The sequence below is a fragment of the Fistularia commersonii genome, chromosome 9 (genome assembly GCF_037954325.1).
Source record: "Fistularia commersonii isolate RoL2024-O1a breed Wild chromosome 9, RoL_Fcom_v1.0, whole genome shotgun sequence".
Classification (NCBI taxonomy): domain Eukaryota; kingdom Metazoa; phylum Chordata; class Actinopteri; order Syngnathiformes; family Fistulariidae; genus Fistularia; species Fistularia commersonii.
Window position 1 is genome coordinate 8,086,422 of NC_141292.1, and position 27,637 is coordinate 8,114,058.

The following is a 27,637-nucleotide window of genomic DNA, read 5'->3' on the forward strand; positions in this document are numbered from 1 at the left end:
CTAGGGCATACATTTTCAATTCTTTCTGTCTTATTTCCTCTCATTTAGACAATTATTTATAGAGTGAAGATAAAGGAAAAGCAACCAACAAGAGAGTACTGATTACTGAGTCACCTCTGGAGGTGATGTCAGGCAATCCCCCGCTGACCAGTTAAGACGGGTCGGGCTCAACATCCCATAAAGTTTCTACTTCGCGGCTTTAGAGAAGCTCACAAACAGGACAAAGCATTGCCAATTATTTCTTTATAACCCCAGCGACACCTGAGTGGCTCTGTTTACCTATTATGCCTCACATAGCACTAAGACAGGAGCTTAAAGATGAAAACAACCAGAGTAGATTTCCATTATTCTCAGGTCATATGTCAGGAGGGAATATATTAGCAGGAGGGACCCACAAACCAGGATGAGAATCTGGGAGGTCTGAGCTCTGGCTGCATTTTTAATGCAAGCAATGTTCACAACATATTTAGAAAGTCAACACAGATTTGTGAGCCAGCCCTTGGTGTCAATGCCAGCTTAAACCAGTATATTCATACACTCAGCACCTGGGCAATCTCCAAACTAAATATAAAATCCAAACAACACCCTAAAGGAGACAGCCCATTGCACAGTGGTAATAAATCAGTGTGGACTCACAAAAATGCAAAGGGATGCAACTCACAAAAGTGGCGCATTTTGTTCTTTGAACACAAACAGACGGAAGGCACACATACAACAAAAATGATTGACTCCAACCCACTTTAATAGAATCAAGTACATTTTCACCCTCTTAGACCTTCCCCTCCAGACTGCAGAGAGATCCCAGGGCTAAGGGGAGCTGCCAAGAGCAACAGGCCTGTCTGCCACCCCACTTATCCACTACACATCATCTTAACCATTGCCTCACCTCTTTGCTGCTCTCCTGTTTTTATATCCCTCCCATGTCTTCTCCCCCATTTCTTCCCTCCGCCCCCCCTCCAACTCCCCTATGTGAAACCTTTTAATCCCAAGTCTCTACAGACTACAGGCAACGATATTCCCATTTCCTGTTCTTTCGGGGCTGCGGAAACCAGAGCGGTACACCTCGACTAACCGAGGTAGATTCGCTGTTTGGTTTGGCCATTTGCTGAAATGTACATAAAAAATGCTGAGGGCACAATTTGGGGCTTGCTGACACAGTAAAGGAATGACACAGTGAATAAAAATGAGAAAGACAAACATCTGACATGAGTTAAGGAAATTTTCTTAATTGCCCATGGTGGAAACTCCATCTTCCCATGGGCTACTGAAGTCAACAGCTTAAATGTGCTCCTGCGTGGACGTTATGTGCTCCGACAGTGAAGCGTGACATATGGCTGGAGCAAGATGATTCAAACAAACATGAAGAACTCACACTCATCACAAAATGAAGAACTTGATGAGATTTTAGGTGTATTTCAATTATCTCCTTATGAATCAACCGCATTTGCGGCAATGAACAAATTTCTCATGACACCATTAAATGTTGACCTCCAAGGGGATCACAGTGTAGCCTGTATGTATTGTGAGATATCCCAATTGGACTAAATAGAACCGATTTGTATCACATGACTATTTTTGCCATATGGAAAATCTCTTAGCTAAGTGCACCTGAATGCCTATTAATGTCAAAGTAGAGAATCAATATACCATCTGGGCCAGAGATGGTACATTACAAAAGTAAAATGCAAACAACTTGTGATATCGATTTAGGAAATGCAAATCCATGGCAAAGTGTCCTGAATTTTTACCTCTTTCCTTGTTTTCCTGCCCCAATAAATCTCACAAATTTGTGTTTTAAATGCTCCCTTTTTTCCTGCCAAATTGTCATTAACTTCTCCTATAGCTATCACCGAAATCCTTTGTAGAACATACCTGAACCATAGTTCTCATCTCCTTAGCATCTCTACATTTGCCAATCAAGCCCTCTTTTTTTCTAACCATAAGTCTACTATCTTCGACGGCTTAGGAAACATCTGGATGATGTCATGTGGGATGGCTGTTGTTCAAAGGCTGACATCAATGGAGAGAGAGTCCTCATTTTTTCCAGAGTTTGACCCTAGGTTTTGACCTTCTTCCTGAACCTAATGCCCCAACTTGCAGTATACCTCCATGCCCTCTCCATCTTTAAATCTAGAAATGCAGACTATACAGAGTTCCTTACATTAATCAAATTCAAAGTTTTAAAATAGATGAACTTGGCAGATTGCACAATATACCCTTGTTCTCTGAGTTTATTCTCATTACTCTGGGAACAATCTGCAAGGCCAAAATGTCCATTTGTCCACTTCACGATACCTATGACTAATCAGTACCATACATTTAAAGCAAAATACTCAATTTCAATCAATTGGATGCATTCTGTGAAACCAACCCATGCTACATCTAGGATTATTGAGAATAATCTGTCAGTCAATAGGTGAATTTTGCCTCATATCATGACACTCAAAGACTAAGTATAAGCTCCCATAATGATGTAATTACCATGTTCGTAATACATTTCCCGACTTCTCCCACCAACACAGTTGCAGTTACCTACATAGTCTTTCCCTCACAAACTAAACTTCGGGTATCTTATACAGGAAGAAAAAAAAACATTATAGAGGACAAACGCTCTCTCTGTAACCACAGTATCATGTCAGACACCAAACCACAAACCACCTTGGCAGACAATTAGTGCTACTGGCCTGACTTCCCTCTGTATGTGAAGAGAAGGCACAGGCTAAACTGAGAACTGCTGACTGATGAAACACTATAGTCTGTGGAATTGAAAGGTATGATAAATGCGGATTATCTATCCATACCGCCCAAAGTTTTCCCTTTTTTGGGGGGGGCTGGAGGGTGCATGTGCTATTCTTTATATAAAGAAAGAAAATTAATCTTCTATTAAAGAATTTAAATGTATGCATTTTCGTATTTTTTTGTATTGATGCCGACTTCAAATTATACATGGATTTTTATTGCAGGGTCAGCGTGACTTCAATCTTGAGTAAAAAAAAAATACAGGTCAAAAAGTTACTTTGTAACTACATTTCATAAAGCACTTAATAATAATCTTTTTCGGACAGTAAATCTTAAAGATTAATTTTAATTTGTTTTGATTTTCATGACCAAATTAGTAAGCATCCCTAGATCTGCAAGAGGGTGAACAAAAAAAAATCAATAAGGGAATGTTTTCTGACTATTGATTACCTTCTGAAAAACAGATGCTCTGACTGTAACTAAATATGTGCAAAATTTCTTCTGGAATGGTTGAATATATACTTTAAACTTAACTTTAAAATCTATTTTTCTGACTAACATGCCTGGAAATGTGAAGCTTGCAATTCATTTTCATTGGTTTGTGGTGAAATCAACCATGTTTTTTGGTGTTTTAATGCCTATGGTGGTAACTGACTGCTGCATGAGTCAAGAAAGGATCAGACTAAGGGGAGTTAGGGGAGAAAGGAGCGCAGCCTGAGCATAATGTGGAAACTACGTGGCACATTTTCTATTTTCTGGATGCACTGGGGCCCGTACTGTCTTCCAAATGGCAGACACATGGCAGAAGGGCTTCAAACTTCCCTAACAAAATATCATCCAGTCCCTGGCGAAAAAGTTTTCAGCGACTCTGATTGCTGGGTAGGATTTAAATTGTTCCATTGTCACCTCCATTTCATTATGGATTCTCTGTGGGAAAGAAAAAAATATTTTGCTGAATACATGTGGCCATCTTGCGTGTGACGGAAAGAATTTACCAACCAATCTATTAAGTACTGAATACACATGACCTTACCAAAACATCACTTATAGTATGCATTGAATAAATGTATAGAATTTTTCCATTTAACAATGAACTGTTGCTTACTGTATGTCCCTGCTGTACTCAAAATGATGTGCACAAAAAGTTCAGGTCAAGAGTCTTCATGTCTAAATGTCAGGCATTACTGTATGACCACAAGAAGTGGTTGAGGATTTTCAAATTCATAATAATGTTATATCCATTGTCCAGTTGCAACATTAAGGGCTAAGCGGACTAACTCGATTCTTTATAATAAAAACGGTATCTGTAAATGACCTGAAATTGAAATCTGCCTTTCACATCCAAACATTACAAAGATACTGCAGTGCAACACTCAGAATATAGAAACCAGTCTTTGGATGGGAGGAATTTGAAAGAGGGCATGAAGTGAAAGTTCACTGTACATTATAAATCTCCCTCCCCTATGGCTTGGCAGCCCCACTGTTGGGACGGTGAGATGTATGATGTCATTATTTCTTTTTCTTTTTTTGTTGGTTCTTGCAGAGAAACAGTGAGGTTAAAGGTTGGTTGGCTCAGCATCAGTCACATAAGTCAGCCTCTGTTACTAATTATTATTGAGGGCCTCAGCCTGGCAGACTAATCCTCCTTTAAACAAGCACAACGTTGAAGGGACAAAGACAACACTATTCCTTGTGCCTGCGTGCGGATGTATGTGAGTGCATGTGTGTATCCAAGGGTCATGTTTAAGAGCCAAAAATATTCATTCAAAGCTTGTTTTATGAACTTATCACTCTCACTCCAATCGGTCACACTGGGAGAAAACAAGAGGATATGGGGGTTCCCCTTTTTTTTTTTAGAAAATAGTTTTCCAGGACATTCCAGTCAAACTAATATACCTCTGTTTGCCTGCACAACATGTAATTACATGTCCCCGTTTTATTTATTTATTTTTTAAATTAATTATTTATAGTAACGTTAAGGCGATCTGAAACTTATATTCAAGCCAATCGGATATTTTTTTCTTCCTTCGACTAAATTAGTGGTGTTAGATTTTGTGATTAATGTTGTGAAGGAAAATGCTTCACAATTCATATTGTGGTCATCTCCAGTAGGATTGTGTTCTGGTTTTATTGACTACTTTGATGGCATTGTGAATTGTGATTCGATGGGACATTACAAGATTTTGCTCCCTCTCTTTTTCTCTGTGGTGCTTTGCTGTAAATTGCTTTTGTTTCCATTGCTCATGTGTTTGACTGTGCGGTAACAGTTATAGGTTTAGCTTAAGGAAACCCTATAAGCTTACTTGTCACGTCCCGGGTTTGTGGTCATTGCAACAGTCGCTGTATATGCTTTCGACACAAAATGATGGCCATAATTTGAACCCCATCTGCATGTGTCTACTACAGTCAAGCTCAATTCACTTCTTCTTTGCTTCCATACTTAAACTTCTAAATTTAGGCCAGACATTAAATCCACAAAGAAGACTGGTATGTATTTTTTGTAACGCAGCCTGGGAATTAGCATACAATAGAGGATTGAAAAATCTACAATTCAATTCATCCATGCTGACAAAAAACACCACATGTACAATGATCCTCAATAACAGGAAGTAGTGCGGAGGTCTGATCGCGAGTTTTGTTGAGTGGAGCAACCAGAACCTCCTCCTATTTAACATCTCTAAGACCACAGAGGTCGTTGTGGACTTCTGGAAGAATCTCAGGAGACAGCTACCAGTCACTATCCAGGGCGAAGAGGTGGTGATAGTGAACTCCTAAAAGTACCTTGGGATCAACATCAACAACAAACTGGATTGGTCACACTACACTGATGCACTCCACAGGAAGGGTCAGAACAGGATGTTCTTCCTGAGGAGACTGAGGTAGTTTGGCATCTGTAGCAGGCTCCTCGAGACCTTCTACCAGTCTGTGGTAGCCAGCACACTCTTCTTCAGTATAGTGTGCTGGTGCCAGGACTGGTGAGGTCAATAGGCTCAATAAGATAGTGAGTAAAGCCCGCTCGGAGGTGGGACAGAACCTGGACCATCTTCAATCAGAGGGGAGGGTGAAGGACAAACAGGGAGCTATCCTGGATGAACCTGCCCACCCCCTGCACGACGAACTGTGGCTGATGTGCAGCTCCTTCAGCCAACGGTTCATCTCACCCCGTTGCAGAGCCGAACGCTTCAGACGCTCCTTTGTGGCCACAACCATTGGGCTTTACAACAGCAGCCTGGACGGCACACAACTCTGACGTCTCTGAGTGTACCAGTGCTGCTTCCACAATCTCACCCCATTCACTACCTCACCCATTCACATGACATGCCCTTACTTTTATTCATTGTTATTGTCACTCTAGTTATATAGTTATTTATTTCTGGTTATGTATTTTTCACCCTTACTGTTCCTTTATGTTGTCCAGTGTTATTCCCAATGCTGCTGTTGTTGTTGATGCTGCTCTCTATTTATTCCTGGATGTCTTGCTATCTTCTGTCTCTATTTATATTCTCTTTCTTTTGTCATTATAACTGTTATGCTGCTGTGACAAAGGAATTTCCCCTATGGGGATCAATAAAGTTTATCTTATCTTAGGATAAGGATTAAACGGGTAAAATATGAACCACTAAAGCCTAACTTCATTACAGGGTTGAAGGGGTTAGAGACACTTAAGGCCTACCTCAAAGACTTCTTCATCAAGTATTCTAGTTCCAAACACTATAATTCCTTTGGTATCGATGATGGGATGGGGGCTTCGGAGGAGCTTCTGAGTTGTCTTCTTTTTACAGTCCAGAATCAAGGTGATGGTCTGCTTGTGCACACTGATGGCTACTCGATGCCACCTGCGAGAAAAGTAATGTTAGTTTGCACAAATGGGATCCTATGTTATTCTGCATTAAAATGTTTATCCGTCATGACTGCATGACGAAATACATATGACTCACATAAAATGAAAGCAATTAAAAATAGAGTTTTGTGAGGGGCTTCATAAGGTATCATGCAGATAAAAAAATGTTGAATTAATTACTACTTTTAATTCTGGAATTAACACGCTGATTTTATTTGTATTCAACACTTTCTCATTGATACATTTGCAGATACCACATGAGTATCTGATGGAATTACCTTTTATTTGTATATATATGTATCCACACAGCCCAGGGCTAGTATGGCATGACAGTCTGTACATTTACAAAAAGTCTGGTAGGCTAAGTGAACCACAAAACGGCTGATAAAAGATGCACCTACTTTCCGTCAGCCAGGTTGATTCCTCTGAAAAGGGGGTAGTCCTCCGGGGTGGGCTTGCCTGTGTGGTCCTCATACAAGAAGACAGGGGAACGGCCAATTTCCATTCCAAGCTGTTGGATGCCCTGTTCATTGTACACAGACAGCAGGAAGGACTGGCTGCCCTTCCTTGGCTTCACTGTGGCCATGATGGAAAAGTCCTCAGGGAAATCCACACCTGGTAGGATGTATGATGAGTTAAAAAGGATGATTTTTAAGTTAGAATATGCAGCAATTAATAAGAAAGAAAAATAATGTTATACTTTCAAGTTTTAGATGTTGAAATAAATTCAATATCTGTATGTATGAACATATTGGACGACACCTTTGGGAGTGGATTTTTCAAAAGCATTAATGCATCCTGCTTAGCTAAACATCTATGGAAATTTATCAGTGGTCCCTGTGTCTTGGTCTTATGGTGACTGGTTGGAAAATATTAAATTACCCATAGAATTAAGCTCATTATTATGTCAGCAAACAAAGAAGTAAAAAGAGGAATGTTAGCTTTGTGTGAGACTTGAAGAATAATGACAGAAACATGTGAGAAGAAAGCAGAAGAGCAGAAAATACTGTGAGTAAAGAAAAGTTTATTGGAGAAATGATTACAAATGTGCATGGAAATGGAATAAATGGTGTTTTAACACATAAAAGGGACAAAAAAACATTCATTACAAGAAAGTTTTAGCCTTCATTGGCATGGCACCCTTTTGCAACCTCAACAATTTCCTCCATTTTGCAGCTTGGGTCACATCTGTTGGAAAAAGAAAAACCCTTAATGGGATACTTTCAGGAACCCAGAGAGCCAACATGCCTCCGAGTGTGGGGAGACTGTTGTTCTGAGACCTGACTCCACTGGAGGCAAGGATATCTTTCTTATCATACACTTACATCATACATGTACGTACAATTAAAATCGCAACTGTTATGATAACCTAGGTATATGAATTGTGTCAATATTTGCAAATTGACCAGTTGGCTTAGCAGAGGCAGATAAGTCTCGTGGAACATGAAAGAGTTAGAGTAAGCTGCCGTAGCAGTTTCATAGCCCCTTCTGTACCCATCGAAACCTCTTCCTCTGCTGCCAATTTCAGAATAATTGGAGACAGGCAGAGAAACGCTTAATTGAAATAACTGTGGTTTAGATGGCCAATCACAACCTGTGGAGACAAAGACACCTCAGTAGGGAATGCGGTAAAGAAGCCTGTGGCAAAGAGAAGAGGAAGGTTGGGAAGAGACGCGGAAAACTCTGAAAGTGTTTCCATTGACTTTAATACCAAATATGGTCAAAATAAAAGTCAGAAATAATTGACTAAAACATGAGGTATTACTATCTTAGAGGCATCAGAGAAGGGTTAGAAAGGAGAGTACAGAGAGAGTAGAGTCATTTCCTGTATCACGTGTTTCCCCACTGTCCCCCTGGAGAGCGGGTACTAAGAGAGCCTGGTGTCATTTCATTCTAATGGGAGAAGGGATCTTGAGCACAGATTATGATCGATTCTTTTATCCAAATTTAATATCAGATCTCACATTATTAAATCACTTGGATTCTTGCAGTCACACAAACAGAATCACAATTTACAAACTTTAATCACTTAGTAACTTCACATATATCTATGCGATGAAATACCCTTCAGCAATTACCTCCTGTGCTTAAAGCTAGGTTAACCAAGTAAATAAATGTGATCATGAAAAGACTTTATACAGAAGAAAAGCTTGTATTTATTTACATTATCTTGATAATACTTCCAATCAAAATGAGATTAATTAAATGAAGTAAACACATCTTTAGCTGACTGGGATTTATACAATTTATGATTATATAATTAGAGCCACTGTTACAGAATATTTTTGGCTACGGTATCAAGCTTCATATTCAACAGGTTAAAAAGCTTGGCAATGTCAGAAGACATGTTTTGATTTCTTTAATCAAATATTTGGCATTAAATCTTATAATAAAAATATGTATTTTTTCCTTCATCAGGGATAAATTACTTATGGTTTTAAATATGGATTTAATTAGGAAATCTAACCGACTATCTGCACAGGCTTGTGTCCCATGTGTCATTTAATGGATGCATTTTGGGAACAATCCATTATTGTACCACCCCCCATTCCTCTTTGGTCATTATTATATCAAAACACTACAGCATGTAAATGGTATTATGATTTATATTTCTGTAAACAAGAGACCATTCAAGTGTGGGCTATAGTTCAAATACTGAAGTCTATACCCAAGTCAGTATTCTTTTTACAATAAGGACTGTATCTGGATATGGGTGTTTTTCTGCCATTGCATTTTGTCCTCCTGCCCGTTTCCATCATTCCTTCATTAATGCCAAGAATCAAATCACATCATGTGGAGAACACATGCCTTGGCAGGGTGCTCCTTAAGGAATTCAGCTTGGCAATACATTAGAAATATAACTTTAATTTAAGGTTGATGCTGTAAGGCTGACAGGAGGGGGACCCAGGACATGGATGTGAGGAATACAAATTAAGTACTTGAAATGAAATGAAAGTAAGGTGGAGGTAGGAGTTGGGAAGATAAAAGTAAAAAGAAACAGAGATTTGTCGAAACAGTAGCTGCCCACAGGTCTCTTCTGTCACAGACAATGTGACTCAGCGCTGGCTCAGGACGGGCTGTTTGTGGAGGGGGCAGGGGGGCAACTAACATGGCACAGAAGAAATGGGAGGTGGAGGGAAGAAAATCAATATCAAGAATATATTCATTTCAACTGAAATTGCTTTTTGGACTGCAAATCTTGTTTTCGATATTATTCACACAAGAAGGATTTCAATTTGTCATCCCGCTCTCACTAGCCAACTGGGATCATGCAGAGAATAACAAAAAACATGAAACAGAGGACAAAAAGAAAGACTGGCTTACTCCTCAGTACTCTCTAAGATAATGTCTGTGTGCGTGTTTGTGTGTGTGTGTGTGTGAGAGAGAGAGAGAGCAAGGGAGAGAGAGAGAGAGAGAGAGAGAGAGAGAGAGAGAGAGAGAGAGAGAGAGAGAGACAGAGAGGAGGGGTAGTGGTGGGTGGGGGAATCATTCAGAGAAGCTCGGGTTTCCCAGGAATGGTCTCCCAAACTGCTACTTCAAGTTACCAGATGAGAGATACACAGTTCCTCATTGTGTATGTGTGTGTGTGTGTGTGTGTGACAGAGATAGAGGGAGAGACAGGCAGTAGGACAGACAGACAGACAGACAGACAGACAGACAGACAGACAGACAGACAGAAAAAGAAAATGAGAAACAGAATAGGACTGTGTGCATTCTGGTATGGAGACACAGTAGGAATGGAAAGTTTACCCTGGCAAGTTTACACCATCGGTCTCAGCCTAAAAAGGTCTTAAAAGTCTCAGACTTAAAGAAGTCTCAACAAGCCAATCAAGTAAAACATCATTTGCAAAAGACTTTAAACAACCAGTAAGAAAGCATGTAATTGTTGTGATAAATGAGTCATAAGTGTATCTAACTCTTGGGAAAGTATTCAAAACTAAGAGAGTTTAAAGTGAGATGTATCCCAGGATTTTTTAATACCGACCTAAATTATAGATCCCCTATAAATATTTTCAAACACATAGACTGGAAATTAGTTTGTCCTTTTGTAAAATCTTCTCTAAACTCTATGTATGTGCAAATGTTATCGTCGTGTGTCCTTTGGTCACACAGTGATCACTGTGTCCGAATGCCTTCTCCTCTTCAACAAAACTTGCATTCCATTGAAATTGCTCGGAGCTGCGGAGACAAGTGTACCTGTCTGTTGGTGTGCAGCCCTCATAGAGAGATGCATAACGTGGTTGAGCAGGAAACTGGATGTTTCTGGCATTAAGGTCAGGAATGTATGAAAGTATAACAAATACTTAATCCGAAGGTATAAAAGGTATGTATATATATATGTGTGTGTGTGTGTGTGTGTGTGTGTGTGTGTGTGTGTGTGTGTGTGTGGGTTCAATAGTGGGAATTTGGAAAAGAGAAAGGATCTTAACTGCCAAAGCAGTCTATTCCAATTACAGGAATAGGCCAAAGGAATTCGGATAAAAACGACAATTCCATATAGATTGTTTGAAAAGAAATACAACATATTGCATGTGTGGCCATTAACAATGGTCCAGACTTAAAAAATGCAATATGTCGTATCTATCTGAAGCAAACAACAGGATCCTTATTGCTTTTGCAGTGAATTATATTCAGCTATTTGAATTTCACATTATGCTGAAACAGATGGCCATGCTATCTGGCTGTACCAGTCCAGACAACCATCCCCGTGCCAGGAAAACACAGACACTTAGGGAAAAGGTATAATCTACAGCTTTAATCTCTCTTGCAGTTTTACAATAATAAATAAAGATTCATTTAATTAGATTTTTGCCCCTTATTCTATTTTCGTGTTATTGAAATGAATTAACTTTCCGTACAAAGAGACGTACTTTTTTGGTTTAATATTTCACCAGTTCATTATGGAAAATTTGACTGTTAAATCAAATAATCAGATTAAAAAAAAATCTCAACAGCATTTTATTAAGAAAACTGACAACTTAGCATAAACAAGTTATAACATAGTTGTTTTTTTTTCATAGTACTTCATTTGTATTTAATTTTCTATGGCAGAAAGTGAAAGATTTTGGGTCATGATGGGAGGCCATCATGGGCACTCAAACCAGAAAATATCAGTGAATTTTAATGTGCATTAATTTAAATATATTTCTATCTATTCTTAAATGGGGTTTTAATCACATTAGCACTGTTCTGACCAGTTTGGAAGTTGATTCAGTGTCTGAACATTTGGATCCAGAGAGAGTCATCACAGAAATGAGACCATGGAAGTGGAGGCATAAAAGTCAGACAGCCAAACAGACCATCTGGCAAAAGTCCTCACCTCTCCTTGTAATAAAAGTTCAGAAAGGAATCTTGTGTTTTGAATGCTGAAATGAATCATCCTTTCCATTTGTTTGCCTAATGATTGCATGTGTGTGCTTGCCCTATTCCAGCACATTGCTGTCTGTGGTTATGGGGTCAGAGGGCAGAGCGGTTCATTGGCCACATTATAACCTTAACAAAACATGAAAGTATGCATGCCTTTTTTCTGCATGTGGAATTTCTTACCTTTAGGAGGCTAGATGCTGTGATGATAATTGTGACAAATTTACCTCAAGGCCTCAGGCCATAGTCAGAACTCAGTAGCTACATTAGTGAAAGAGGGAAGAAGGAATAGAATAAAAATTACCTCACAACTTATGCTGTCTTCTAGAATAAATCAGCTGTATAGTATATCTCTCCTGAGATGAGACATGGACCAGATCTTCTACTTATCGCAGATTTTCAGACCTTCAATTCAAAGGGGCCTTTTGCACCCAGAAACAATGCTGTGCCTTAATAAACTCTAGCATTCTCTTTGTTTTTGTGTGAATCCCGGGTAGCATGTTTAATTATACAATATGTAGCTACACAGATACGCTTTGGAACTCCATTGTGTCAAAGCTTCAAAGCGAATATTATTTGATTGTGGTTCATGATATGACATGCAGGCCACAGATGCTCTGTGACTTTACTCCAAGTCCCACAAAAAGAGCTGTGGCATGGATGAAAAAGTGCCAAGGCCAATGCAACATCTGCAATCACCCTGACTGAGGCGATCATTCAATATAAATTCTCCTAGAGAGAGTTTGGTGTCTCTTTTCTGCATCAAGACCACATCACAGCACTTTTCGTAGTTTTTCATCCCTTTTTTTTTTAATGGAAAACTAATCACTATCATTTAAGAGATGGGCCGCTGAGTCATCGACTTACGGTTTAAAAAAAAAACTGCAGAAAAAGTGGACCAAAAAGGAGTTGAGCATGCCCCAAAACACAGAGTTTGAATGAGAGTAGAAGCTGGAAATGGCAGAGGGGAAAATGATGGTGCTTGAGGGGAAAATAAAGGGAGAAGGAGGGGAGGGAGGCAAGGATCACTGGAAAGGGAACACAGACCAGAGAATTCTAGAGACTGAGAGCCACGTCAGCACAATTGAAAAAGGAAAAAGTGGAACCCCTGACTTCCCTCCCTTATACCTCCCCCTATTTCACTGCTTTCCCCATTGTTCAGCTCCTCCCACAACATTAAATATTTTGAGGGCTGGATTTCTCATGAATCTGCTGTGTCTTCAAGGGCAGAATTAGCAGACAATAGAAGTACTTCTACTACGACTTCCATTCTCTGACTTTGTGTTCATTCCTCTAATGTTGAAGTCCATGGATGGGGATGAGGTAATAAGAAAGACATCAAAAACAAAGGACAAGATAAAACACCTGGATAGCTTTCCTTAAAACAACAAGTTTACATAAATAATCAATTTATGGGAGCCTATAAAAGTGCTACTTAGTTGGTAAGCCAGATATGAGGAAAGGACATTGCGATCCTTTGCACTTTAACAGGGTTTGCTCTCTTTTCGAGAGGCACTATTTCAAGACTATCAAGGTAGGAGTGACAGAAATTACCTGCTCTACTCCTACTTTTCAAAATAATGTTACCTGTTATTTTTAAGGCCTTTTTTGAGCAGCAATTTTTCACTACATCCTTTTTTGTTTTTTAATGGGAGGTTAATTCTTACCTCTTTTAACTGTTTTTAGTAGGTAATTAAATGTGTTTGTTTTTCTCGAGAATTTAAACAAATTTCTCACTCCCCTGAAGCCACGGCTTTCCAGTCAAAAGGTGATGGATGGACCGACAGCTATGGAGAGTGTCAAGGCAAGAGAACTCACCTGGATACAGCTGTCTGGTGGGGGCGCTGAGCTGGGCATCTTTGGATACTCTGTAAGCAACATCAGGACCCTGAGTTGACCTCCTATGTGAGCAGAGGCCTGTTGTTCTTGTAACACCCTCGGGTAAACTTTGAAAATCTAGAATCTTCAGAAGGTCTGCTGGTTCCACTGTTCGGAGAGAAAACAGAGTACAAAAAAAGTTAGCTTTCTCTTTTTAAATGCAGCTGAATAGGCACTCTGTGTCCCAACTTTGTATTCTATGCATAGCATCTGCTTATTAAACATATGAATGGTCTTCAAAAACAGAAAAAAAAAAATCACTATAACTAGGCCTTCATCATGGACTTTTATCTTTTTCTTATTTTTGTCATTGACTGTATTCTATATTTCAAACAAAAGCCATGATTACTTAGCTGGAGATTTCACTGTTGTGGTTCAGAGTAGAGTTTCTATATCATGCACGTACGCACCGCACAGACATGCACCCAATTTATACCACACCATGATCATGGGTTGCTACTGTAGCCAAACCAATCTTTCCCTCCTTATCCCTAAAATGTGAAATCATCCGCCGCCTCCTTTTGACCACAAACATGCAATTAACACACTTTCAGGCCATTCGTCTTGGTCATAACCAGACCACCAGAGACGTACACTGGGTCAGAGCAGTATGGGATTGGGTCTGACCCTGGACCGCACCCCTGCATGCCAAAACCACTCAGGACAAACAGCTGTTGCTCTGGCCAGATGCGGCCAAACAGCTGTGCAATGACACACAATAGCCTCCAGCCTTGTTCCAACAAAGATTTGGATAGGAAAGGACACAGGGTCACGTCTATAGGGACAGCCACAAAAACCACGAGAGCCAACAGGGTGCCTTGGAGAAATGTCAACAGTATAAGCTAGAGACACCAAACAGAGGACAACAGAAGGATTTTACAACAGAGAAGCGTAACAAAAGTAGGTATGCTCTTGGATGTTTTTTTGTGTTTTGAGGGGACAAAGGCAAGAGTGTAAAGGCATTCACGGTCTCTCTCTCTCTCTCTCTCTCTCTCTCTCTCTCTCTCTCTCTCTCTCTCTCTCTCTGTCTCTCTCTCTCTCTCTCACACACACACACACACACACACACCCAGGTACACAGCAGCACCAGTGTCAGGCTTTAAAGACCACACACCGTTCTTCAAAGAGAAAAAAAAACAAAAAATTCAACAGCTCCATCTATCTGCGAGTGAAAGGGCTGCTGGGAAAGGTGGACTGGGCAGAGCTAGGGGGCGTTTGAGCACTCAATGTTGCCCTGTAACAACCTCCAGCTGGATGTCATTACATATGGCTCACGTGCAAAAAAAAAAAAAAAAAAAGAGGCTCAATCCTCTTGGGCGAAGTTCTCCATTTGAGAAAAATGTGACTGCACATGTTCCTCTAAAGCTTCAGGATGAAAGAGACAACCAAACAAAACCAGAAAAATTGTGGAGCCTTATCTAAATCATAATCTAAGAGAACATCTACCAGAATGCAGGTTAAAAGTGATCTGATGGTTTAGAAATAAATAAACTAATAAAAACCTGAATAGATGTTAGTTGAAGTCAATTCTAAGATTGTGTATTTCATACAGTTCATTGAAATAGTTCATGATCAATAAGAATCTGTTTAATAATGGAGTGTTAATCCTTTATTACAACTCTTTGCCTCAGCAAGGCTTGACAATACCATTTTAGGTTAGCGATGGCTTGTTTCCCACCTCCCATCTCTGACCATAACAAAAATACAGCATTATACCTGGCTTTGGTGCTAAATGTTTTGTCACTCATCATTCCATAAGACATGTTTTGCAGAAAACAACAAAAAAATGATAATAACAAAGTAATCTTTCTTGTTTTCACCAACATCAAGTTATTTGGAAGAGTGGCATAAATTTGTGCCTTATTAACATAACCTGTCAACCAAGACAACCAATAATTTGGGGAGGTAAAGAAAAATATGTAAAAATTGAGTATATTTTATGACTTTGTGTTTATATGTCCAATTACCATGATTATTATCATTTTGTCTATTTCTTTTTTTCCATATATCTCAGGCCTAATTTTCATCCAAATATTTTTTATCCAAATATAGTTAATATTACATTTTCTTTACTCAATTTGAATCTCCTCCTAAATCTTCCTCTATCTGCAATGTGTTCCTTAAAACATAGATTATCATTCAGTGCTGTGGAATTCATTTTTGGGATGATTGGGGGAGTCCTGAATTTTGATTAACATCACATCCGCCTCACCACAAACACAAACAATGTCACTCCCTGCATGCAAAGCAGAAAGCGTTTTCACAAATGGCTTACCTTTTTAAATTTCTCAGCGAATGAAACAAAAAGAAAAAATGTAGCTCAAAATTGTCCTTGCACACATAGTAATCTGGGGTAAATCTTTGCAGGACAGTTTTGAGAAGGAAATGCACCATTTGAGTCCCAGACATTTTGTGACTGTTGGTAACCTAATCAGAATATCCTCATCTTGCCTCTATCTCCTCTGAGCCGCCCCATTCTTCCTGTCTTAGAGGGAGACCGCTCACCAAACCCTGCCTCTAAAGTCTTCTCTGTAGAAAGTAAAGTCACAGTTCTATATGAATTCACCAGAAATAAATACATTAACCCAAGTGCCTGTATACCCATCCCTTTCAAATCTACCTAAGGGCATGTCAAATTTCGTGCAACTGCTTACATATCCCTGGGAGCAAATACCAAAGACCCTTCACCTCAAAGCAGGTGAAGTATCTGAACAAAAACAGCTTTGTCTGTCAGCGCCTCATAATGAAGAGGCTGACACGATAAAAACCCACCAGCTAGAAAATGTCGATCACTCAGCGTGACTCCAAAGATTGGCTGCTTGTTTAAGGAGCTAAATCTGCAGCTGAGTAATAATATATCACATTGTCAGTGATGGGAAATGCACTTGTGCTACATCATTTTTGTAAATCCATGCCATTATGACATATTGATTAATGACCACAAAGTTGTGAGATCTATATAGCAGTGTATATCTGGAAAAAAGCAAACTTTTTAATAAATGCAGAATTTCATATGCATGTAGATATGGATATTTGTATGAAAGTTGTCTACATTATACAGTTAATGTCTGTGAAAATTAAACAAATATATATTACATTAAATTGATTAAATTCTGGGGTGTCCCTAATGAATTAGTTAATATTCTTACTAATGTTTAAGTACTTTTAATTCTATAGTAATGCTCCTCTGCGAAAGCTTTTTTTTTCCAAAACTGCAAAGGTTTTCTTGTGTTAATGTCAACTGGCCCAGGATTAATGTATATTTTAACTTCTTTGTGCCCCTGCCATGCAGTATCTCTATTTAGAAGTTTGCATCATAGAAAACAATCAAGAAAAAAGAAAAAAAAAAGAAAATGAAGCAACCATAAAAGTGCAAAAATCATTTCAGTGTGCTTTGACAAAGGGCTTGACTGTTTAACAAGACAGTGACACATAAACTGGCAAGGAGAGCCATTTTGTTAAAAGTGTTTTAACAAGGACCATAGCTGACAAAAAGAAGACGTCGACCTTATTTTTTTTTAAATAGTCACAGATGTTTGCTGTTAAAGCCACAACAGCAAGTTTTGATGCCGCATGCCAGTTCCCACTAACCAGCCAAAATCTTGCAGCATATTGTAACTTGTAATTTATTACTCTGACGTGTACACGGAGAGTACCTTTTCAAAGCAAATGACGAAGTCCCTCAAGTCAGCAACAATCAAAGCTATGTTGACACAATCTAATAGTAATGCTTTGGCTAAAATAATCTGATATCAGTCTTCAATTGATCATTTGTTTTATAATCAACCAACCAACCAACTAACCAACCAGCCATAGCCCCATAGCTGCTTTCTATCATGGCTCCCCTCATTTCTTTATAAGGACATAAACTTGCACCTATTGTACTGCCTGGAAGGCCTGCTGGTGACAGGTACAAACAGTGACTTCATATGTCACCCAGACCACAGTTAACTAAAATGGTCAAACTAAAGTTTAACCTTTGAGTTGTCTGGTTTACCCATATGGTCTTAGACCAAAGGGATGAGATTATGATTGCCAAGAGTCATTTCATGGAGGCTGAAACTATCCAGCATTTAAAAGCTGCTTCATTCAAAACGCAAGCCAGTGATGGTATGCATTATGTGGCCAGTGTATATCATATGAAGATGTAATTACACAGAATGGCCAGCATGGGATATGCACTTCAAACGGCAGCCTTCCATCTTTGGTTTTTGGTTAAACCCTCCGAGTTTGGTATTTAAACCAACTTTGGATAAGAGCATAAACCCTCTTGTTTTAGTCGTTGCACCAGCTAGACATTCAAAAGTAGCAGGAACACTAAATATTATGAGAAAAATATTGTAAAGCCTCCTCAATACAGTTGGTACATAATTAATACATGGAAGAATAGATATGAAGGATGGTTCTGAAAATGTTATTCTGAGCAGTTATAAGTAATAAGAGTACATTTTGCATCTGGTTCTGCCTGCCTAACATTGGAAATAATAAGTGTTTGAGGTACCTATGAGAATTTCTACAACACGGTCCCAGATCTAAACATGTGGAAGCCGACAGTGGCTTCTAACACACCCAATCTCTTTATCAGATAGTTCCAACAGGGACCATCTATTCTATTGGTTTACCCATGACAATCACAAACAAAAGTTGATAAATCAACCAAAAAAGTTCCTCTGGGCTGCAGCAGCTTACAAAAACATCATAACAATTCACAGCTACACAGCAGGGAAAAGCAGGGTGGAGTCTGAGAAAAGCAACCAATCGATGCTCAATGTGTCACAACCCCTGGTGAGGAGTGTTGCTTTTACTAATCCATCCTGACACAAACTAATCCCACGGAAATCTGTATTTTTGAGGAAAAACTATTAGGATAACCCTTATTTGACACATTAACCTCACTTTGCTTCCATTAGTCAACCTTCCAACCGTTGTACTTGCTCGTTTCTCATTAGCCCATTTCCTCTTCCTTCATCTAATATCCATTACATTGGATGTTTTTGAGGTTTAGTATCTCCTGGTGAGTTTAAATGCCTCTGCAAGGTCACCTGCAGGTGAGGCAGGGGTTGCGGCCTGATTAGCTGCTATAGAAAGGGTGACAAAAGGTGAAAGGATAACATAATAAATAGAATATAACAGCTCTATAAAGCCTACATGACCAAAAACTTACATTTTTAGTTTCTATTTAGGTCATGCATATGGCAATCATTGTTAAAAAGTTAACTGCTGATTCACAGGCACAGCAGAAAATGAATATTATCTATTCCGCAATAAGACACATGTGATCTCATTCATGCCTTTCGGTCACCTCCAGCTGACCTTCACACGGAAGCTGTCCTGACCACATCCTTAGCCGCAGGTATGGGTCTCAGTCTCACCTTGTTAAGTGGACATTTTTACCCTCTTAGCATGGCAGTTCCCTCCAGAGACTCACACCTTTGGCAGTCGATGCTAAAAATACATCTCCCTATGACCACACAGGCCCTCATATCCAGCAGGGCTTTTCCCTTCAAATACACTGTAGCTGTTTGTATGACACAGTCTTGTGTATTTTTCCCCGAATCTTGCCGGTTTTGATGACTTTCGAGTAAATTGAAAGTGTTACAAAAAGAAATGCTATGACATAAATCCAAATATTTTGAGCATTTCATGTGTAAAAACCTTTCCAGGCAGATGAGATGTAATGCTGAGCAATTTGGTCCTGAACCAGAGAGGCATCCATGATGAGAGGTGAAACATCTTAATGATAAGATTTACGCCATGCCCTCAATGGCTGAGAAACTTCACAGATGTCATGATACAGCATCATTTTACCTGGAATTCCATAAACATCAAAATACATTTCCCAGGGATATTTAATTTTTACCTTTGTCAAACAATCATAGAACAGGTTATTGGGCATGGCAGCATTAGGGGGTGTTATAATCACAAATAATAGTAACCCTGTCATGGGCCCTCAAGCATTTTAGTATTCGTTTTATTTCCCCATAAACAAATATGTAAAATGTAATAACCAGGCTATTATGTTGCCAATCTGATTCCTGGTTTTCATGCTCTTGTCCTGAACATGCCCCATAACATTTGTGTGTTAAACTGTGAGGGGTTCATAATGCCTTGGATCTCATGATGCCCAGGTTAAGCTACATTATGTGACTCTTTTCTAAACAAAACAAGAAGACTATATCCAGGCAATGCCTCTCAGGGGGTACAAAGATGAGTTCAAGGATAAGGAGTCAGAGAGGGAAAATTATGACCCCAAATATAAAAGAATGGTTCGTCTCTGCTCCACAACCGCATTTGGATGTACTGCCAATACTCCCTGTGAGTTAACTTCCTGAGAGTCCCATTTCAGTCAGATATGTTTTTTCTTCACATTCTCCAGCTGAGTCTGTGTTTTCTGCTGTTTATTGTCGTGTGAGCAGACTTTGTTGCAAAATAATTGATGGATGTCTAAATTTTCTCTCAAATGAAATCTTGACTCCAAAAGAACATTGCTTTTGGTTTAAAAAAAGGTTTCAGAGAAACCCTTAGACAAAATAAGGGTAAAAATAAGCAAAGTAGGTAGAAAGTGCTAATGATAACCATAACAGCAAATGCACTAATTTTCACTTATTTTTCAGCTTTCAGAACACCCTTTATCCAAATGGTAAACTCGTAAATGGTAAACTCAAAGTAATCTACTTGTACTTACAGAGTAGATTCTCTCATTCCATATGAACAGCAGGAAAACATTTAATGTGAGAAAGCTAATTGCTATATCTTTGATGTTACATACTAAACTGAAGTGGTTGACTTTGTATTTTTTATGGGTTCGTTTGGAGACATGGGCTTCAGCACAGTAAAAGTTAATTAATTCATTAAATATATAGAACTTGTGATAAAATGTACCAGACTACAGCAGCGGTATAATGCACATGATGTGGTTTTGTGAATATTTTCCACCCCCTACCACACAATGTTAACTTTCCTTTTCACCTTTTTTTGTCTTTCTTTGAACAGTAGCTCAAGTGCAAGATCCATAATCCAAATTTCGGCTCAGTGCCAAGGCTGTGGTGGATCCCATTCCCTAAACCAATATATTTACAGTTCCACAAAGGCACACGTATATACATACTCTCTGTCTGTAACAAGCGTCAGTGACTCCAGACGGCACCATTTCATTTGACAGGAGGAGGGTGCTGGACCTGTGAATTAGGACTTTTTCATGGGGGGGGATTAACATTCTTCCCTCTTTCACTGCCCCTATCCTCCTCCTTCTCCTCCTCCTTCTCCTCCCCAAGCCCTTCCTGAAGTGAGGCCTGACTCTCCGACCACATGCTTGACCTGGCGCTGAGGACAAGGAGTAATTAGCAGCCATAAAGAGGACCCTGCCTCTTGGAAACTGCACAGCCAAAAGCAAGAATGCCCAATGACAGACTTCCCCCTCCTAGAGCGAATCACAGAAAGGGTGCTTTTTTATATATTATTTATTACCTGTTTTTCTTATAAAGTCGAAGCCTTTAAAAAAGTTAAAGCTCTGATTGTTATTCCTCAAGGCAAGACCAAATGGCAATTGAATGATGATCTGAAACAGAACTCCCCTCATAAATAAATAGCTGAATGCATATGCAATAACAAATTCTCTTGCTCAATCAAATACACTCCAGAGTTTTTCCTCTTCTGTTTTATTCATTTGATTGTGCCAGCACATTTCAGGTAAATAATCTTACTTAATGAGTGTCTTCCTACACTCATTTTAAATGAGATGTGCCGATAAATGCTAATTCAAGTTCAAGGATTCAAGGACTCAAGGTTTGCCATTCCACTATGGGGGAATGGAACAAAATTATCCAGTAGAAGCGATACAGGTATAGTGCCATAGATGTGTGTGAAATATGCACAGAAGTCAGATACTGAAATAAAAAGTAAAAAAGAAATAATAGTGATAAAACAATAAAATAAGATAACATAAGAACGCAACAAAAGTTCAATTTGTCCTTTGCTTTTGAGGACACAGCTCTATATATGTAAGTTATAGCAGACAAAAATGATCAACATACAAAATCTTAATGTTGTTTTTTATGTTAAACACTGATTTACTAAACAAATATGAATGTGTCCTTCTCTAACTGGACGTGTTTGAGAGGAAACCTATTGCTTAGCCCATATGATATGTAGTATTCTTCACTTTTAGAGTTGTTCTTCCATATTCTCTTATCTACCACTACAACAATTCATGATTGATATTCATAACTGATAAATAAGTGTCATATTGCACAAATGTGGTCTACAAATATGGGGAAAAAATGAATGACACACATCCATCATTGACCTAAGACTGTCTGTGGGGAGTCTCATGTGACTAGACGTGGGAATCATACCACAGTCATTATGCTTGCTAGATTAAGCACATTGAAAACACTGCATCCGTGAGAGAACTCACAAAACTGCAGATGTGCAACACATGATAATTTAGAAGCACAAAACTGAAGAGGATGTGAGTCAGCAAGATGCCAGGTGGTCCCACACCACCCCTGTGCCTAAATTAATTAAAACAACTGACTACTATCCTGGCAGGGCTCCTCGCCCTTGGTATCACTCTTTACCAATATATACTGGTGGTAAATTCTTTATCTTTAGAGGATTCTTCATTTAGCCTCATACTCATTGACTTTAGTCATGTCCGTGACAAAAAGCCAGACACTTTTCATGTCACGTAATGTTCCTCATCTTGGGTAAGGAAAAATTGTGTATCACAAGTGTGAATTTCATGTCTTGCATATACAAAGAGATAGAAAACTACTCTTTCAATAATCATGAAGACGTAACCAAAACCCCTCCTTTTTTGCCTTTCTAACTAAAGATATTAGTTGTGTGATAAAATTGCATGAAGCAATATGTTCTGACAGTGATTGGACTGAGAGCCTCTCATACCTCATGTCACAATCCCATAATCCTTTGGCGGGTCAATGGAAGATGACAGTCTGAAGTGATACGATTTAAGTTTTTTTTTTAATCCTTTGTGATATAATGTAAAAATAGAAATAATACAAACATTAAGACAAAAATTAGGGAAAAACATCCATAATTTATACAAAAAATATGAAACACTTTTAATAAAGAATAATAAATAAGAGCAATTCTTCCATGGCAGCATAGCAGAATGTTTTGAAGAACAAAGTTGAATAACAAAGTGAGAGCTAGATAATGACTCTGTTTCCAACTCTGCAAGGTGCCGGAGGATAGTTTTTACAAAAACATCAGCATTCTTTCTGTAAATGACCTCAAATATCAGTATTAGAGAAGTTTCACTTTGTCAGCCCTGTTATAATCCACAATTTTCAGAGCAATGACCCTTTGACCTCAGCTGAGAGCTACACGTGCACAAGCTGTAACACAGCAGCAGCAGGGAGGAAAAGCTTCAGGAGGAAATGAGAAGAGTAAGACACCTGATGATACCCTTATTTCCCTACTTATCAGACCCAGGCAGTACTGAAAAATGAAAACTTGTTTTGCATTACAACATAGTTTATCTCCACAATTTTTTTAATGTTATGTTAGGTTATGACGAAAACATTTTTTAGTCTGGCCATCAATGAACCATGTATGGATGTAGATAAATAATACATCCCAATTAATCATAGAAAGGCCACATATTTTCCATATACATTGACATATTGCATATTGATACGTTCATTATTACTCCTTACGCATTAGATTTAAAATGAGATATTTAAAGAATATATCTAAAAAGACAGTGAAGAAGATGTAAGACACACTAAAAGGAAAGAAATGAGAAGTTCAAATGAGATGACAAACTCATCCTGAATCCCCAGGTACAGTCCGATGCACGCCAAGCCGATACTCACTGGTACTGTCTGTCACAGTTAACCAGACGACCTGGAAGATGATACTTTTTCTTTTTTTTTTCTGATGAGACCTTGCATATCCCAGGACTCAAGTGTTTTAGCTGGACTCTTATTGCTTTAGCAGAGGGAACACCAGATGGTTTGCTTGACTATCTCCACTATGCCGCTCACAGCAGTGAGGATAAATCTGTCGGTCGTCCACCACAGACTAAAATGGAAAAACTGACTCAAAAATCCATCGTGCGCTTCTGAATGCTCATTTTACATTGTACTTTTGAAGGACATGTGTGATTGCAGTTAGCCCTGCCTTAAATTTCCTCTTCTTTTGAACTGGCTTCACTCAGTTTAACTTTCTTATCTTTTTAGCATTTTTTTTCTCTCACTGCCTGTTTTATCTTACAACATTTACCCTATTCGGTCTAGCAGATACAATTTTAATAGCAGACTGTTGAAAAACATTTGATAAGAGTGCCCTACAGCACTGGCATTACCAAGCCATTTCCACAGCAAGCCTCATAGATAACCATAATTCCAGCAGCACTGAAATAAAACATGAAGCAGGGATGTTTTAAAAATCAAATCATGTATGATAATGAAGACTTTTTGTACAATCAAGGTCTGACACCCATGTGGCACCTAATAAATCTAAGTGTCACATTTTAAAGCACTTAACTACAAAGCTGTGCCTCGTAAGTAATGACGGCAACAAATATTTGAGATTATATGATAAAGGTAAATTTCAAAATCTATCAAAAAAATGTAAATGAAAAATATTCATCTGAAAGTAAAAGTATGTGACCAATAATCTCTTAAAACAGAACTCTCACCAAGGCCACAAAATGTAAATACACTTATATAACACTAATATACAGTTACTAATACCAAATAATCATACTAAGTCCAATAGGAGTATGATTTTTACACACAAGTATTTTGAACCGCTATTAAAGTTAAATATTTGCAGGCCTTTGCCTATCAGTCAGGTTTATAGTGATGACCAAGATTTTCCTTTCCTTTCTTTTTCATATTCTCTTGGCTGTTTGATAAGTACAAAACAATCTATCATGCAACAGGTAATTTAATATCTGAATCATGGAATATATCATTATATAGCAGATTTTTTCATTTTCCAGTCAGTTTTAGACTCTAGACCAGTTTATAGATGTTTTTGTGCTGTATCAAAATTAGCAATTATATATTTACTAGCCCTAAATTGTCTTTCATAAAAAGTCACCACAAATTGCATTATGAACAAACATGGGTTTTGAAAAGCCTGAGTGATTTTGAAATGTGACAACCACATTTTAAGAAGTTTGTGATTGAGTGAGAGCAAGTCAGGTAATTGTGCTGAAAAAACAAAAAGACAAAAAACAGAATTCCCTCAAGCTCAGCCACATAAGAGCTAAGACCACTGAATTAATCATCACACTTGTGATAATAAAAAACAAACTACTGCAGCTTAAAATAAGGAAAGCTCTACTTCTCATACATTGCCAAAGAATTTGCATGTCAGAGCTTAATTTCTCTCCTGATGACACAAACTAGTGTTTTACTTGATCTGCGATAACCTTTTGAAAAGAAAATGTGTTTCCAATATCAACATAGCTACATTATTAATCATAATACTAAGGTAACAACTTTTTGTGAATTTCCCAATAATCATGTTTAGTGGTTGCAAGTTATTTACTGAAAGTAACATTCATATTCATCCTTGATCCATCAGTATTGATTATTGAGTCGCCTGCCAATTAGGTCATTTGTGATGCAGTTTGCATCCCACTGACGCAACATCACTGATAGAGATATGGGCAAGGTTTAAGAACTGAGACATATATCACTTTAAAAAATAAATTGATTAAAATGTAAAGCCATGTAGTGGATGGCAAAGAGGCGAAAATATTGAAAGGTGAGTTTTTCTCTTTTATTTGACTTTTCATTGTGCCATTTGTTAGACCACTAACAAATGTTAGTTCAATATAAGGTTGAAAACAAAGGAAATCTGAGCAGGGAATATTGACTAAAAAGAAATGAGCATGTTGAAATAAGAGAAGAAAAAAAAATCATATATATGCATATATGTTAGAGGATATATGTCTCAAAAAATGGCCTTGACTGAGTTTTTCAAAAAGAAATATAGTGTTGTTTTAATTTGTGGAACATCTTTCTTTCAGACTGTTTCCATGGCTGCTGGTATTTGTGCCCCAACTGTAGTTTAGAACCTTGATGCATCAGACTAAACCAATTAAGCCAAAGACATAAGATTTAACTTAGCACTGCTGAATAAGCAGAATCTTGCCATGCAAGTGTGCTGTTTTTTCCCCTCTAACTCCTGCTAATTTCATCACCTAATGAATAAAAAATAGAATAAATTTGACTGCAGAGAAGCTTCTGGAGTCACCAAAAACCATTGTATTTCTCGTAGTATAGGAAAAAATGCTTACACTCGGTAATTTTACAGCCCAGGCTGCGGCTAAACCCAGGCTGGGGCAGGGGGGAATGGGGTTGGAAAGGATGAGTCATACATTGCTTTCCATGCTCAATGATTATAATACCCTATTACAGAGAAAAGCACTGTTTCCCAGTGCTTGAGCCCGGACCGGACTAACTTCTCTCGGCCATGCACAACACGCTTCAACAAAGGATACAGTTTAAATCAAAATACAGGAGCAAAAAATTGCATCACTTCATAGCTCATCCAACTTTTACATCAGTGATGTCCTCACGTTGCCATTTTACTCAAGACAAACATATCAGAGTACAGAGGACACATTGTCCACTTCAGTTGGAATCTGAAATCAATCTTTGTCTGTGTGTTTTAGTGGATTTGAAGTTTTGGGCCAAGCAACTCATCTGGATAAAACCATCTGGGACTGGCCTCAAATCAAGTCTGCTGTTTCATTAGTACAGAGCGCCATTGAGCAGTTGAAAACAATTATTTGACCCTTAATTAGTCTGGAAAGGAATAGACAATATACTGTCCAGGATATGGCAAATAATGAACTATTTGTGCAGCACAAAGAAACGCCTTAACCCTGACAAAGGGTCAGAAACATGTCCTGCATATTTAGTTTTATCTTCTATATTGTTATCAGGCATTAGAGGTGATTATCATAGGTTTTTCCACAAAGCGTGCTTTACGGGTTGATGTGGCACATACAGATGCGCGGTCAATGTTTGTCTCAGTTAAATCAGATTCCGCCATCAGTGCCATCCCAAAAAAACCCATAATGTCAGCACTTGTGTTTATCTCATCTGATGGGAGGCTACCTTAACGTCTCACAGTGAAACGTGACTCAGAGAGAGATAATTAAATGATGGTAAGATAATTGCCAACAAAAAAGGTGATATCAGTCTCTCCTGGCAGCCACATGTGTCTGTCTATTCTGTGCCTTGAACATGTCGTAAAGTGTGAGGCTTGATCTCAACAGTTTTGCTTGCAATCCATCCCATAAAATAGAGACCTTAGGCCTGCCATTCTGGGCCATTCTGGGTCAAACCTAAGGCTCTCGTTGAGTATAGGCTTCGTGGTTTATCCTAAAAGTTTAAATGACCTATTGAAGGCCTCTTTTTCGGCCAATCTGGCTCAAGCAGATCTGAGCTTGTTGCAGGATTCAACAGTGTACTAGCAAAATGGTTACACTGCCAGAAAAAGAGTCAGCACACTACAAAACATTTATTGCTGCAGCTAATCTGCAACTCGTTTTGTCAGCAATAACAATATCAAGGTGAACAAACTATGATTGGTTGATAAGCTTAAAGAAATCATTGCAGTAAGAAAACCAGAAGTTATAAAATTAGCAAGCAAGTTGTGCCTTGATATTTCTTAACCGGAAATCATTTATTGGTCATGATCTTGACAAGAACAAGACAACATGGCCAAAAATTGCTGTTTTGCACACAGCTTCTTAATATCCCTTCTCTAATGATAAATAGAGACAGCAGCCATCCGATAGTGTTTTTTGTATCACAGGAC

At 38.5% G+C, this 27,637-nt stretch overlaps 1 protein-coding gene across 2 annotated transcripts in view; it reads right to left on the reverse strand.

Annotated features, from left to right (window-relative positions):
- The window catches only part of col5a1 (procollagen, type V, alpha 1), a 79,863-nt gene that overhangs the window by 45,783 nt on the left and 6,443 nt on the right, over positions 1 to 27,637 (reverse strand). For both annotated transcript variants that reach the window (XM_086152248.1, XM_086152247.1), the window contains exons 2-4: positions 13,763 to 13,930; positions 6,982 to 7,195; positions 6,413 to 6,575 (exon numbers count right to left, since the gene is read on the reverse strand). In XM_086152248.1, the coding sequence (XP_086008374.1) occupies positions 6,413 to 6,575; positions 6,982 to 7,195; positions 13,763 to 13,930 (545 nt within the window). The remainder of the gene's footprint in view (positions 1 to 6,412; positions 6,576 to 6,981; positions 7,196 to 13,762; positions 13,931 to 27,637) is intronic.